This window comes from Cheilinus undulatus, linkage group 5, assembly GCF_018320785.1.
Source record: "Cheilinus undulatus linkage group 5, ASM1832078v1, whole genome shotgun sequence".
NCBI lineage: Eukaryota > Metazoa > Chordata > Actinopteri > Labriformes > Labridae > Cheilinus > Cheilinus undulatus.
Window position 1 is genome coordinate 17,779,870 of NC_054869.1, and position 15,514 is coordinate 17,795,383.

Genomic DNA, 15,514 nt, shown 5'->3' on the forward strand with positions numbered 1-15,514 from the left:
TCAGGAGGCCAACCACTGGCACATTTTCTGTGAATGCCTAGTGATAAAACCCTTTTGGTTAGAGTTTCATAAAGCATTAAAATCCATTATTTAAATAGAAATACCTCTGCCACTTATTTTTTAGAAAATATAGATTTTCAGATCAGAAGTAATGATAAATACATTTTTGGCATATTGATCTCTGCCTGTGAAAAAGCTATTACTAGACGGCAGCTGCTCCCTGGACCCCCCACACTACGAGAGTGGATTAATATTGTAAATGATGTTTACGCTATGATAAAAATTACTTTTTGTTTAAGTCTGCAAAAAGATCTTTTTGTTAAAACTACTGACCAACTGGGTTAAATATGTTAAAACCCATTCAGACAGATTATGTGGAGGTACCCATCCAAAGACCTTGTGGTGCTATTTAATATTAGCAGACTACATTGTTGTGGTTTTGTTGTGCTTTTGCCCCTCTCAAAACTTTTCATTGTCATTTGGAAATCAAGGTCCCAGAGTCTGGAGGAAGAGTGAAGAGACACAGAATCCATGTTGCTTGAAGTCCAGTGTGAAGTTTCCACAGTCAGTGATGATTTGGGCTGCCATGGCATCTGCTGGTGTTGGTTCACTGTGTTTTTCAGTCCACAGTCACGCAGCCATCTACCAGGACATTTTAGATCACTTCATGCTTCCTTCTGCTGACAAGCTTTATGGAGCTGCTGATTTCATTTTCTAGCAGGACTTGGCACCTGCCCACACTGCCAAAGGTACCAAAAGCTGGTTCAATGACCATGGTGTTACTGTGCTTGATTGGCCAGAAAACTGGCCTGACCTGAACCCCACAGAGAATCTATGGGGTATTGTCAAGAGGAAGATGAGAGACACCAGACCCAACAATGCAGATGACCTGAAGGCCACTATCAAAGTAACCTGGGCTTCCATTACACCTGAGCAGTGCCACAGGCGCACTGATGCAGTAATTCATGCAAAAGGAGGTTCAACCAAGTATTGAGTGCATAGAAAATAACATACTTTTCAGAAGTCTGACATTTCTGTTTAAAACACCCATTTGTATTGATCTTATGTAATATTCAAATTTTCTAAGACACTGAATTTTGGGTTTCATAATCTGTAAGCCATAATCATCAACATTTCAAGAAATAAAGTCTTGAAATATTTCGCTCTATGTGTAATGAGTCTATATAATATATGGGTTTCACTTTCTGAAATGAGTGACAAAAAATATTGGACTTTTTTATGATATACATTCTCAGTCATCCAGGTCATGGTTATCCAACACTGATCAAAGGGGCAACTGGACTGGTAACAAATTCTTGAAGATGTTTCGCCTCTTCTCCAAAAGCCTTTTTCATGATATTCTAATTTTTTGAGATGCACCTGTGTGTGTACTGATGTCTGCCTTTCAGAACTGAAAAATAACGATTTTTCTTTTTTTTTAAAGGAAGCATGATCTTTTCCCTGGATGGTGTAACAATGTTTTTTATCATTGTGTCATACAGCCCAGCCAGTGAGCACATTTAATCTGACCCACAATGTGTTTTCAGGAGACAGTCTATTTTGAAAAACAATTATATGATACTTTCATTCATTAGAACATTTAGCATAATTGGAGTAAAATACCAGCACAAAAATCCATCATATGTCACGACATTGCTCAGTCTGGCAGGTCAAATGAAGCCATACTAGAAAAGAGCTGTTTGAGAGCTGAAAAAGCCACTGGAAATGCAGGTTTTCATAAACAACAGTCTAAGATAAATAAGGAGTTTATTGAGCTGCAAACCATGCAAAACTACAGTGTTCCAAAGTGACACAAAGAAAGGAGAAAGTGAATATGAAACAAATGAGAGGTCATGTAATAGTTAATCATTAGTTAATGGTTAGATCATGGTTCCTCACATTTTATAGTAGCTAAAGATAACTGAGAATGACAGATATAAAGTATATGAGTTCATGGGTATCTGTGAATCCTTGTGACAGTCCCTGACCTTATGCTGAATTTGGGATTTTTTCTAATAGTATGTTAACCAGTACTTAATTTAAACCAAATCATCCCTTTTTACTACCCATTTATTACTTAAGTAAAGTGGGACATCATACTGGGTGGCTATTTACTCAGTATCATTGCTTAACAATTGCTTTAAGTTAACTAGATAAAATATCAGAGCACACACACTCCATAAGACCTGGATAAAAGTATCTGATTCAAATGTGCTTTCTCATTGGATGTCAGCTTGTGTCATGAGACTGGGACTTCCCAGCAGTCCTCACTCTCTGTGTTTGTGTGGATGTGACCCCTGCTCAGTGTGACTGATCCCCGATGACTTTCTGACCCCACAGAATTCCACTCACAGCATGTTGGGTGAAGTCCTGGTGCCGCTGCACACTGTGATTCACATTCCTGTTGAATCCTCATGCTCTGATGCCAAAGCTCGTAAATAAAATGCTACAACATGAAAGCGAAGATAACTCGCTTTACAGCTCCTAAGAAGAGCTTTAAGAAATGTGGAAAACCTGAGGACAAAAGAGGCATACCGTACATTTAGAACTATAGCATGTAACTGTTTTCAATTAAATGTTAGTTTAGGTAATATTTAGATCATTATATGTCCCTTATAATATTAAATCAACCACAGTGTTCTGGGCCGTAATGCTGGTTGAAAGGAAGTCATAGTTTCCTCAAGTTCACACAGTCTATAAAGGCAGAATTAAGGAGACTAGAAGTCTGTTTTTCTGTTCCCTCAGGTACAGCAGAGTGTCTGATAGCATTAATTCACAATCTCCTCCTCACTGGGGTTTCTTTCTCAGATGTGATTAGCAGAAGTACAAAACAGGCTTGTCTCTTTCTATATCAATACATCCAACTGAATAAGTGCCCTTAGTTTAAAATAGACTTAAAGTGGTTAAAGCATCTATTGATGGCTTCTAAGACTGGAAACTTCCCTGCAGTGTGCAACATAAGGAAGCTTCTCCTGTCTGCAGGTAGCAGGTTCTAGTGATGTCAAATGAAAGAATAGGAATGTTCACGTGTCTTACTGCCACTTTAAAAGATTCCTGAACAGTCATTTTATCTGGTGGTGTTATCTTTCAGTGATAGGCATTAACCTCATAAACCCAACAGATAATCCCCTTCACACTGTAGTCCTGTAATGCCTTTACAGTTCTTCAGTAGTATAAGAACAGTCAGAAAGTAGACTAGATTTTCTTGATTTCTTTTATGGAAATATTGTCCAGTTTAAAAAAAGTCATATTAAATACAGTAACAGAGTGGGATCATAAAGTGCTCTAGGATTTGCAACAGACCAGTCCTCATTTTTCAAAACCAACATCAATTAAACAAAAACTATTTTAAATGCAAAACAGGGAAATTTCAAAATAGTTTTCTTTTTTCTCTCTTTTTTCTCTGCTTCCTCCTTTTGGTCCTTTTTGCCTAGTGATGCTAGAAGTCCTGCCTTTAAACATTTTGACCTTTTCACCGCCACTACAAATAGGTAATAATGGGAGTTTATATTTCTATTCCAATAATGTGGGTCTAAAGGGGCTTTGATTTCATCAATAACATTTTCTAATTTAAATTATCACACAGAATAAGTGGTACAATGAGTAATCATTATTGGCCCAAATGGCCCATAATTGAGCAGCATTTGCCTGTATTCCAGATCAGTGATTCTCAACTAGTGGGTCAGGACCCAAAGGGGGTCGTGAAGCTCTCTCCAGTGGGACGTGAATGTGTGCCAAAAAAAAGAGACAGAAAGTCCATGTATGGAAGCACTATGTGGACATGAACTCATATGTGTATTATTTTAAGTTTTTCTATGATGACAAGTAGCCTAAATTTCAGTATTTTTCTTCAGTATCTTATTTTCTTTGGCTAGCAAGGCTGGTTTTCCAAAGATAATGAGGAAAGTCCCTGAGAAATTACCAAATTCCCATGCTGTCTTGGGAAAATTGAGTAAATAAGACGTATATCCTTCTGTTATGATGTACTTCTTACACGTTTGTTGTCCTGTCCCTTACCTCATATATGTTGTGTTCCTTTTGGAGTCCTATATCAACATTTTTCATTAAGTAAATTGGACTGGTTGAAAATTTGTCATAAATGTGGGTCATAATTTCCCTTAAGGAGGTGGTAGTGGGTCCTGATACCTGACCAGTTGAAAACCACCGTCACAAAGACAAGTCAATCAGTGGTTAAATGTGATAATCAAGGTCGTAACTTAATTTTTTTATCTTATCAATGGAAGCCAATTTCTGCCACTTAGGAAGGAAAATGTGAAAGTAAGGCAAGAAGAAAACAAACAAACAAACAAAAAGAATCCCAACTCATAATTATGAGATAAAAAGTCGAAACAATGAGACAAATAGTCAAAGTCAAAATAAAGACACAAAAAGTCAATATTATAAGATAAAAAGTCAAAATAATGAGATACAAAGTCATAATTATGGGATAAAAAGTCAAAATTATGATATAAAGTGTCGAAATAATAAGATACAAAGTCACAATTATGGGATAAAAAGTCAAAATAATGAGATGATAGTCATAATTATGACATGAAAAGTCGAATTTGTATAACGAAATTCTGACTTTAATCTCAGAATTCTGACTTTTTTCTCACAAGTAAAAATAAACTTGTCTCAATTTTTTTGTCAGTGGCCTTAAACGTCCTCCGTAGATTTCATGCAAACTACTAACAACCATTGGCTTTCTGTATGTTAATCAGCACAACAGCAAAAAAACTAAGATATACAAATAGAATTTGAGTTATAAAGTCAAAAAAGCTTTAAAGTCTACAAAGATCAGATGAGATGTTTTTCCTTTCGCACAGTTTGTAAATCAAATGCCTGCATGAAAAGAAAAGTCGTCAAATTTGGTTAAAAAGTTAAGAATCCTGCACATGTGTTATTTATAGGTCTACATCCTCCCTGCTGAATGACTTGCAGAATCAGGCCTGCATGTGAGCTACTACAATAGTAAATCTCAGCAGAAGACACATCATACATCACCAGCAGAGGTCTCCGGGTGGAGGACAGGACAGGGCACAGCCAGCACTCAGCAGTTCCACATGGGGTGTCAGTCAGTCAGTCAGTGTGTCATCGTGGGACGCACAAGGGGCAGTGTTTGGAAAAGTGAAAAGTCAGCTGTAAAGGGAAGAGGAATCTGTGTTTCTGTTTGTTTTTCCTCCTGTGTGTAGGCTCGCTTCGGTGTCGGTTCAAACATCAGAGGAAACGTTACTGTTTGATTCGGGGTTTGCCTAAAAACCTCCTGGGAGTTTCCCCCCCCCGGTGGGACTATTTTGTGCTGCCGCCTGGATCCGCGCTCGGCTGTTTTCGCAGTCTTCGAAGCGATATCATCCACTTTTACTTTTTCTTCTTCTATCTAACATCGTCTGCTTGCTCGGGACTTTTTCTGTGAAGTTGCCAGAGAGGAGCAGAGAAGATGTTTTGCCGAAACCAAACAGCGAGAGCAACCGTCGCCCGCGGCTCTGCCCTTGAAATGGAGATACGACGAGGGAAGTTCAGAAAGAGCGTTTTCCTGGACACATCACAGGTAGACTTCAGACTGTCCGCCAGTTCTCACCACACTCACACAACAAACACACACACACACACGCCATGGGGGATTCTCTGTTTACTACTCAGACACATCTTCCTCCCTCTAAACTTATTTGGCACACTTTTAATCTAGTTCTGAGAGTGTGCTCCCCCATGCTTTAGCTCCGTACCATATTTTAATTACAAAGCATTTGGAGGAGCTGTGCTGCTGCGTTCACGTCCTCGAATCAAAGCAGTTAATTGCAGCATTTTCTAACTACTTTGCATTTTATTCCTCTCTAAGCAGAAAACTTTAATATTCCTATGGAGATTTTAAAACTCTCTGTGTTGATAGTAACTTAAAAGTGCTAATTGTTGCCTCATCCCCCATGATATTAGTTTAATATTCCTTAATGGGCTAATATTGTTGTGATGCTTGCACTTTCAAGTGGTTATTGCCTGAAATTTGTTTTCATAATTGCTTATTTAATTTGATAAAACTCATTTACACTTTTGTAATTCTCTGCAAGCACTTTCTTTGAAAGCAACAGCACAGTTTCAAACACTTGGCCCACTGTTTTGTGAGTCACCTGCAGAGAAAAAAGTCCCAAAAGCCTCCCTGTAAAAGTTGAGAACTGGGTCAGACATGTAGCTTTCATGCGTTTCCCTGTCAGCTGTTTATCACTGGATTACTGCTGTTAGATCTTCATGCATTTTTCTCTTCCTCTCTGCAAAGCTCTGAAGACAACATATGTTTCATGTTAGCCACCGTTTGTCAGCATATCAGGCCTCATAAGCAACCTGGGAATATCAGGACCTGAGCATCTACCTCGGAGCAAGGACCCTTATTGTATCTGTAGACCAGGGGTGGAAAGTAACTAATTACTTTTACCCAGATTGATGTAATTGAGTAGATTTTTCCCCCGTACTTGTAGTTTTTAGTTGTGTTATGATATTTCCTGTTGTACGGTGATCCCTGCTGGGGTTCTTTTGGTAATTTTTCTAGTGTTTGTTGTTGTTTTTGTTGTTAGACACGTTTGCACCATGACTGAAGTAATCCACTGAGTTGGAGTTCCTGTAACTTTAGTCCTGAAGGACACAGTGTGTATACTTCATCTGTATGAATTTCCCTGTCATGAAGTTGACTCTGCTTTGTTCTTGCCAAAGGAGACCCACCTTGCCACAGATTTTTAAGAGTTACTGCAGCTCTGTCACATTGTAAAAAATGTAACACTTTCAAAACTGTATCACGTCCCAATATCGACACTTGTAAAGTGTTAAATTGAACTCTTTATGTGTTAAATTATCACTTTCAATTTTGCAGTGTATTTAACTTTGGTATAGAGGTGTTACTTCACCTGATCATCCTGGCTGGAGATCTATTCTCTTGTTTTACCTGCAAATAAGGAAAGATCATGTTTTACCATACGACTCCTCAGTAGAATTCAGTACTCCGTATTTAAAGTAAACTGTAGGTTAAATACTTTTTACTTGTACTTAAGGAGATATATAGACCAGTACTTTTACTTCCACTAAGTCAATTTCAACCAGACTGTACTTTTACTTGAGTACTGTAGTCTCGTCCACCTCCGCTGCAGCCTTTCTTAATATTTTTCTCTCAAAACATTGGCTGATTTTGGGGGCCTTAACATGACCAAAAACTCAGCAAACAGACATATCAGTCCTGGTGGAAAATTATAGATTTTGGTGGTTTTGCATATGAGCATGAAAAATGGCCCCACATGGGGCCCAAAACGTCCCATTTGGTTGGCCCATCCACAAAGTTTAGGCTACATGCATTAAAAAATCCGCACATTTGTATCACGTCAAGAAAAGCCTTTAAAAAATATGTACAGGAAGTGAGATAATAAAGGTTAAAGGACATAATTTGAGTTTTTTTGGACAATTTACAGATTTCACATTTTATTGAACTCCACCTAGGGATTTTATCTGATTCATTTCAGAATTGTTAGGACGATTTGAGACAAGATTTAGACCTAAAGTTGTACCAGCTGTGTTCTCACCATAGGGCGGCACCACAGTCTTGCCCCAAAGATTGAAATATGATTTTTTTCCCTCCAGAATCTATTCAAACAATCAGCCCCTTGGCTCATTCAACATGGCCTTATGATTTGTAGTTTGCATATGGCTCATCATGAGACAAGTAAAAAGCCTCCTGGACCCATACCAGAATCCCAACAGGAAGTCCAGCAGATTCACCTCAATTTCAAAATAAGTCTTTTTTATTGGAGCCAAATGACTTTAACCTTTTGTAACTTTTGTATGCATTATTATGTTTTCATCAACAGTTTCTTGCAAGACAACAGTATGACACTGAACAACCCCTCATGGACACATCTCATCAAAGCGCCCCCTACTGAAATTGACTCAGTTGGGTCATTTGTTTATTCCTCATGCTGTACTGAAACTATGAAGCTCAGATTTTGAAGTGAAGTCCTCAATATGTGTCCACAACATAGATATGATAACCTTTCTGGTGATGGTGAGCATTTCGATATCTTGCCAGTTTCACAGGAAGTTTTCATACCTCTAATATGGAACTTTCACTTGGATGATCAAGGTCATTTATTGAATGACAGTCCTGAGAGGATCTACGTATCTCTCTGCTAGTTTGCAGCACATTGCACAGTTTACCAGCAGTGCCATCATACTCTGACATGCATCCGGGGGCAAATGCCCTTCTTACAGCCCTATGTATCATTATTATTTTGTATGAGCAGCTTTAATACTGTTTAACTGGAAAGCTCTCCAACTATCTGTAGCCCCTCTTAACACACACTTGCTCAGTTTATATTTCACCACAGCCCTAGTTTTAAGATTTTAGTCTGAAAAAATGTTCCGTCTCAGGTGTTTGTGGCTTCACTAAAACCATAAAGTTAAACCAAAGCCCATATTTTATGTCTGCACAGTTTTAGAACTTCAGAGATAGTTTCGAGACAGAAAAACAGGAGCAGTGAGTGTTGAACAGACTATAGGGGAGAGAGGAGGGAGACAGTGGGGGACTCGATGGTAAGAGGATACTTAAGGAATGTTAATGGTGCAATATGGTGATGGAAAAGATAGAGTATTGATTCTGTCCCCTAGCTCCCTGTATGAGTCTCTCCTTGTTTTTTTACTATGCTTGTGTGTGTGTGTGCTGGCATACATATGGTCAGTTTATGTGCACCAGTAGTTTATAATTCATGTCACAGGAAAACCCAGATAATCCATTGAGAGACAGGCACACTCCTTGGTATTGATCTGCAGTCAGAATCAGCCTGGTCTGGTGACTGAACAGCAGTTCAGTTCTGACACAAAGAGCAACAAAGACAGAACAACGTATGACAGTAATGTGCAATTCATGTTGATTGTTGGTGTTTTTGTTGGAGTAAGTTTCTTTGTTTACAGGTGTAGTGTTGTTGTTGAGGCAGGTAGGTTTGTGCAGCACTTAGGTTTCAGACAGATTTCTTTAAGGGGAATGGGATGTATGGTATTGATGATGGATGGATTGTATCATATTGCATCATACATTATCCTATGGTATTGTGTTGTCTTTATCTTATTGGGTTGTATTGTATTTTCAAGCACAAATTTGTGTTGAATGTTATAGTACATTTAGTATCTAATTGTGTTGTGTAGTAGCATGTCATTTCTTACACGTAGTATAGTGTGCAGTATCTGGTTGTGTATTACATCAAAATAGTATCACATCTACTATTTTGTGTCATGTCATATCAAAACATATATCAGTTTTAATATATCTTACTGTGTTGTTGTGATTTGTGCCATCTTGTACCAAAACGTGGTATGGTATCATATCATACCGTATCATATCTTATCCTATCGTATTGTATCAATTGTATCGCAACGTATCCAACTCAAAGTACTGAGTACTGAGAAGCTACTAATGGGTTTTCACAGTGAAATGTGACCTGTCCTTAATGTGTATGGACCTCCATCCAGGTGATTTATTATAAGGTTTGACCTAACCTAAAGTACAATGCAGCAGCTGGTTTGGGAAGAAATATGGAATCATTCTCTTGCTTTGTGCATGTACTGACTTTCATGTGTTGTGAAAGCCAAATAACTGGTCCTTTTCATGTTGTTGGCAGAAAGCTTGGACCTCCTTGTTGTGGCTTTTATTAGGGGTGTAACGGTATTGGTAATACCACTGTACCGCGGTAACAGAAGCATCTAAATACCATCCCGGACATGTGACCGTTTCAAATGGTTTGTCGTCAGGGCAGAAAGTGTAGTTTTTTTTGGTGGAGTGCTAAGAGACGTGGGAACTACAGTTCCCATCGGCTGTTGTGTTCCACTTGCTTGCTTGATTCTACAGCGCAAAAAAATGACGGATGCATAGAGTAGCGAGGGTGAGACAAGAAACAAAATTTTTGAGACTGTGGAGACATGTGGAAACATTTTGGCTTCCTGGTATCAAGAAAGGAGAAAAAGTGACGGAAAAACAAAGATAGTATGCAGACACTGCCAGACCGCAGTGACACACTTCTTAAGGAATACGAGTAACACGAGGAGCCATTTGATAAATTATCATCCCGAAAAGATTCATGGAGATCCGATGAGCAAAATCCGGCCAGGCCAAAAGACTCTTAAGGAAGCGTTCGCAGCCTCACTTCCCCACACAGCACGAGGGCTAAACATATCACAAGGAGTGTAGATGAATTTATCGCCAAACACCGACGGCCATTTAGTGGTGGGCAATGAAGGTTTCAGAAGGTTAGTGAACACACTGGAGCCAAAGTAGTAGCATTGAGAATGTTTGAAAAACTTGATTTCATGCAATAGATGTGCCTTTTTATTAACAAGGTCAAGTTTTTCTTCTTTTATAAAAAGAACATTTAGCCCATACTTCATCCTATTTCCTTTATTCTCTGTTTGTTAATAGATCTTTCAAAATGTTCAATCATTTTAAAGACTACAGACACAATTGACACTTTCTTGCACATATTGTTATATTTAAAGTGTGGTTGTTGTTTAATAAATGCCGATGTCATTTTTTTCTAAGTCTTCATTTGATGTCTGAGTTTTTTAGTATCACAATAAATCAGTACTGTGAACTTGTCACCAAAGTAAATACCGTTTGTGAGATTTTGATACTGTTACATCCCTAGCTTTATTGTTTATTTTTTACTCAGTACTCAATGCTTTTTAAAATGTAATTAAGTACAATACTTTATTCAAAATATACTTAAGTAGAAGTGAAAGTTGTGATTTAAAAAAACTACTCATAAAAGGACAAGTACACAAAAAACTACTGAATTACAGTAGTTTGAGTAAATGTTATTATTTACTTTCCACCCCCTCATATCAGATCTTATTTTTTTTTCATCATAAATTGTAGCATGTTGTGCCAAATCATATCATGGATTTTTTTTTGTGTGTGTGTGTTTTATGATGTTTTGTACTGAAACATATCATATCATATTGTATTGTGCCTCTAGTAGTATCAGTCATATTAACCCTTGGATCCTGCTATGTCTGTTTTGAGGACATTCATCATTTTTATCATCATTTTTTTGAGTTGATAGTCACATTTTTATAGATTGAGGCATCAAATTTGGCCAAAGTTATTATTTTTCTTAATATTAAAAAAAAAAAAAAAAAAAAAAAAAGTTGCCCATAGAACTTGATTGTCACCAAATAGCTCCATCCATCTTTGTTTGACCGAAATCAGACAAATAGACGTCCATTAAAAACACGTTTTTTGGCTCCTAAGTGTGTGCTTGGGTGTGAATCTGCATCTATGTTTACAACCGGACGTGCCGTAAGTGGAGTGTTTACAGGCGAAAATGTTACCTCTGAGTTCTGCAGCCTGGGACTAAGAAAGGGGGACATTTGGACAATTTCAACTTTGCCCTAACTTCATAGCAAGTGGATGGACATGCACGAGGATGCACAGGTCCTTTTGATCAATAGGAGAGAATATATCATATCTCAAATATGCAGTAAATTTATATATGCACGTAATTGGCATATTTGTGGTCACATTTTGGTTAGAGGTGGAAATGTGCGTGTTCGTGATTCATATCCTACATATATCCTCTGATTCTTTATGCCTGTACATAAAATAAACTTAACATAAACAAACGCATTCGCTTGCATATGATTTGGTAGAGGACGAGGCTCAAGAAAAGGATGGTAAAACTGGCGTGTTTTATGCACCGATAGACTCATCTGTTCAGGGTAGACGCTATCTCACTGAATCCAAGTCATAGGCATAGTGTACAATAACTGGCATAAAAAGGGTGTAACATTGAATTTTATTTTATTTTATTTTTTTTTTTTAGTGGTCAGGGTTGAAGTTGTCGAAGAGATCTGAAGCAGTGAAAGTTTAAAAAAATATTGAAAAAGGAGTACTTTATTAACACCTTTCTGCATGTCCGTTTTCTGGTCAAACAAGGGCAGATGGAGCTAGAAATTACAAGGGAGCAAGGGTTAATACAGTTAAGTCTGTGCTGTGCTTCCAGTCTGAGTGAATGACTTCTCATATATTTTGACGGTGTGAGATGATGATTGCCCTACAACTGTGAGGGAATTTTCCCAGTAGGCATTGTTGTAGAGAGATGGCAGTTTAAGCATTCATTGGTTTTCTTCCATCACATCTACGTTTGTGGGGTTTGGATCAAAGAGATGCTTTAAAGAGATTGACCAGCCTTACTCCTTTCCCTTTCCCCTGTTTAGTCTCTGTATGAGTTATTTATCAGGGTAAAGCCTTCCTGTCTATTCACAACAACAATCACTGCTTCCTTTAACGGTGTAATCTGCGCTCTTCTGGTTCTCATACAACTTTAATTTGTGTCTCTGTCTTTGTCGCCAATGCTAATGATCCTCTTTCAAACTCCGGGACTCTCCTCCAGCTCTGTGTGTGTGTGTGTGTGTTTGGTTTCTCTCAGTGCCACTGTGGAACCAGCCTGTGGCATTTCAATGAAGCAGCTACCTCCCTGTGAAAGCACCCTATTTTTGCTATGCCAGTGGATGTCACGTGTGTTTATTTTATGCCAACATTTGAGCTGCTTATGTAAATGTTTGCATGTAAAGGTGTTATATTGTGGAATTTATCAGAGAATGAAATGCACAAGGCTCAAACAGCTGATAGAGACAGACTCCTGTGTTGGACCGAACCCAAGGTGGGGAGGGCCTGCTTTGTTTTGCACTCTCATTTGTATGCATACATGCAGGGAAATGTGTGTTCTGTTCGATGGGAAAAGATGCTGGCTAGGACTTACCTTATGCACCCTCGCTATCAAGAATAAAGTTGAATAAAATAAAAACTTGTATAAAAGTCCATAACAGCACTGAACTGTTGAGGAGATTAAAAACAACACGTAAATCTATGTTCCATACATCTCTTTGGTGTCTTAAAGAGTGGCCTCATTCACAGCTATGAATATCCTTTTTTAATCAGCTAAAGAATGTAAAATTTATATTCAGAGGGACACTTGATACCTTTTGTTTGGAGTAAATTTAGAGCAAAAACATAAGAGTGTGTGCATGTGTGTTAATTAGCCTGGAGGCAGGGGGAAAATGAATGCCAAGAGCTTTATTTGGTAAGTCTAAATCACTGCTATTAATAATCTACATCCTGCAAAACCAGGCTTTGGGGATTTATGTGGTGCATGTGCCTAATTATGGCCATCAGTTATGTAAATAAAAGATTCAGAAGTTTTAAATATTGCCAGGCGTCCAGTTTAGTCGTTTGATGTATTAAAGCCTTGGCAGGTTATTGTTTCCATGCGAATATAATTGAAAGGCTTCAGTGTTATCCAGAGAAGTCCTGACTGTGTGTCTTGCTGGCGTGAGGCTGCTGAATCATTCTGCTGTGTGCGGATCACAACCTGAAAGGGTAATACGGTCACAGAGTGGCTGAAGAATGAGAAGAGAGAAAAGATTACATGCATTTGTCCTGAAATTCATTCTGCAGTCCAGTGAATACGTCTACTTTCATCCCTCCTCTCTGAGGTACAAGACCACCGCTGTGCCTCTGCACTCTGCTTTGTCTCTTTGGCGTAGAGCTGGGGAAGATGGACCAAAAATCACATCTCCATGTGTTTAAAATGATAAAACCTCCTTTATTTTAATGATCAGTAGTATCACAAAGTACAGAAACCTAATGATGTTTAGCTGCATTTTAACTAGTGATGTTCCAATGCCATTTTTTCCTTCCTCATTCCTTTTCTGATACCAGAGTGTTAGATATTGGCCGATACCGAAAACTGATCCAGTACCGGTTTAAACTTCCTGGAAAACTGAAACTGGACAACTGGCACATTATTTCAGCCCTAAAGTGAACATAGTACAAGGCTCAACAAATAGAATTATAATGTACAGCCTCTCTGTGACACTTGTTCTTCCTGCTAATTTTTGTGAGTTTTACTGCTAAATAGTAAAATAACAATATTACAAAGGGCCACATCACAGAACAGCCTGCCATTGATTGACAGCATTGCTAACTGTCATGTTGTTTTCCCAGCATTCTGGGAAAACAAAATGGCAGTTAGCATTTAAGCTAGTGGCAATAAATGATAGGAAATGGATAAAAAATGGACAAAAAGATGAGTAATATCAGATCTACTGGCATGGATTTAATCTATAAAGTCTCTGTAAAGTCACCGCAGTTCAAGCTTTGCTAGAAAAGCTACCGTAAGGAGTACAAAGGCATCGATAGCATCATTAGAATGGTGCAACAGCTAGCTAAAGTGAAAAAAATTGTAAACGGCTACAATTTATGGTTCAAAGTTATTTAACTTTTAATAACCTGTAACACCTCTTGTCCTATACAACATCTGGAAGGGTTTTCAACAAATATATACAGAGAATAATGAATGTGATTTAATACGCTCAAATACATGTCGGTACCTCCCTTGGCATCTGGGTATCCATGGCAACGTGTCGTAGTCTATGCTGATTTATTCGTCTCGTGTAAAGGACGACATGCCGGACAGCTCACCACCTTTCCAGCTGCTCATAATGCCTAAATGCAAGAGCAGAAACCTCAAGACAGCATAAATTCTGTGTTTTTTCATTGTGTATGTGGAAGAAAAGACTGGCAGAAGGAGTTTTGTCTTCTTCGACGCCTTCTTTTCTTCTCTGTTGCCATTTGTTTGTGGCGACAGCGCCCCTAGCGGGCAGAGGTTGTAGGTGTTCAGACGGTTTGGTCTGCTTGACCAAAGAGAGCAGTGTGAATGCAAACCAAACCAAAGTGCAACAATGTTGCCGTTTCTGTTCCAAAACGGGCCGAGTCCCCGGACTATCAGGTGTGAACACAACCTTAGGGTGCTTTCACACTGGGGGCCCGGTCCCGGATCCCGGAGTGCCGGAGTGATGTAAGCCAAAAGTCTGTTTCATTTTGGTTGTGTGAATGCAAATGAACCGCGCCTGGGCCCTGGGCCCGGGCCCACTTGGGGAGGTGGTCTTGGGCGCAATTCAAGTGGACTCTGGCTCGGTTCAGATGAGATGTGAATGCAACTGCGCTCAGATACGGGATGGAGCGTCGAATCAGCTTTATGATGTCGTCGTAAAAACTAAACTTCTTTCCACAGCGCGGCAGTTTGTTCACATTTTTCCTCAATAAAGGGTGGAAATCATCAGAATCCAGTCAATAAATGGTCTGGTGAGACTCACCTTACAGATGAACACAAGTTGGTGTCAGTGAGATGAGATTCAAAGGCAATTAAAGGTTGCTAGTGTGAAAGCAAACCAGTGGGGGGAAGGGGAGGAATCACACCACGGCGCAGTTTGAAACAATTGGGCCTAATGTGAAAGCGCCCTCAATGGCTCTAACTCTAAAGAAAATTTATACCCAACCTTAGATTTGGCATCTGTTTCTTTCTTTCAACTTGACATCAACTCATCGCATCTCTGTTTGGCAGAATGGCTTGTCTGAGTTTACAGATGCCAGGAGAACATCACGTGTCTGACTGCATTGTGCCACCTGTGAAGTTTGGTGGAGGAGGGATAATGG

At 38.9% G+C, this 15,514-nt stretch overlaps 1 protein-coding gene across 2 annotated transcripts in view; it reads left to right on the forward strand.

The window, feature by feature from the left end:
- Positions 1 to 5,083: 5,083 nt before the first annotated feature.
- The window catches only part of rtkn (rhotekin), a 98,357-nt gene continuing 87,926 nt past the window's right edge, over positions 5,084 to 15,514 (forward strand). For both annotated transcript variants that reach the window (XM_041787498.1, XM_041787501.1), the window contains exon 1: positions 5,084 to 5,548. In XM_041787498.1, the coding sequence (XP_041643432.1) occupies positions 5,438 to 5,548 (111 nt within the window). In that variant the 5' untranslated portion in view covers positions 5,084 to 5,437. The remainder of the gene's footprint in view (positions 5,549 to 15,514) is intronic.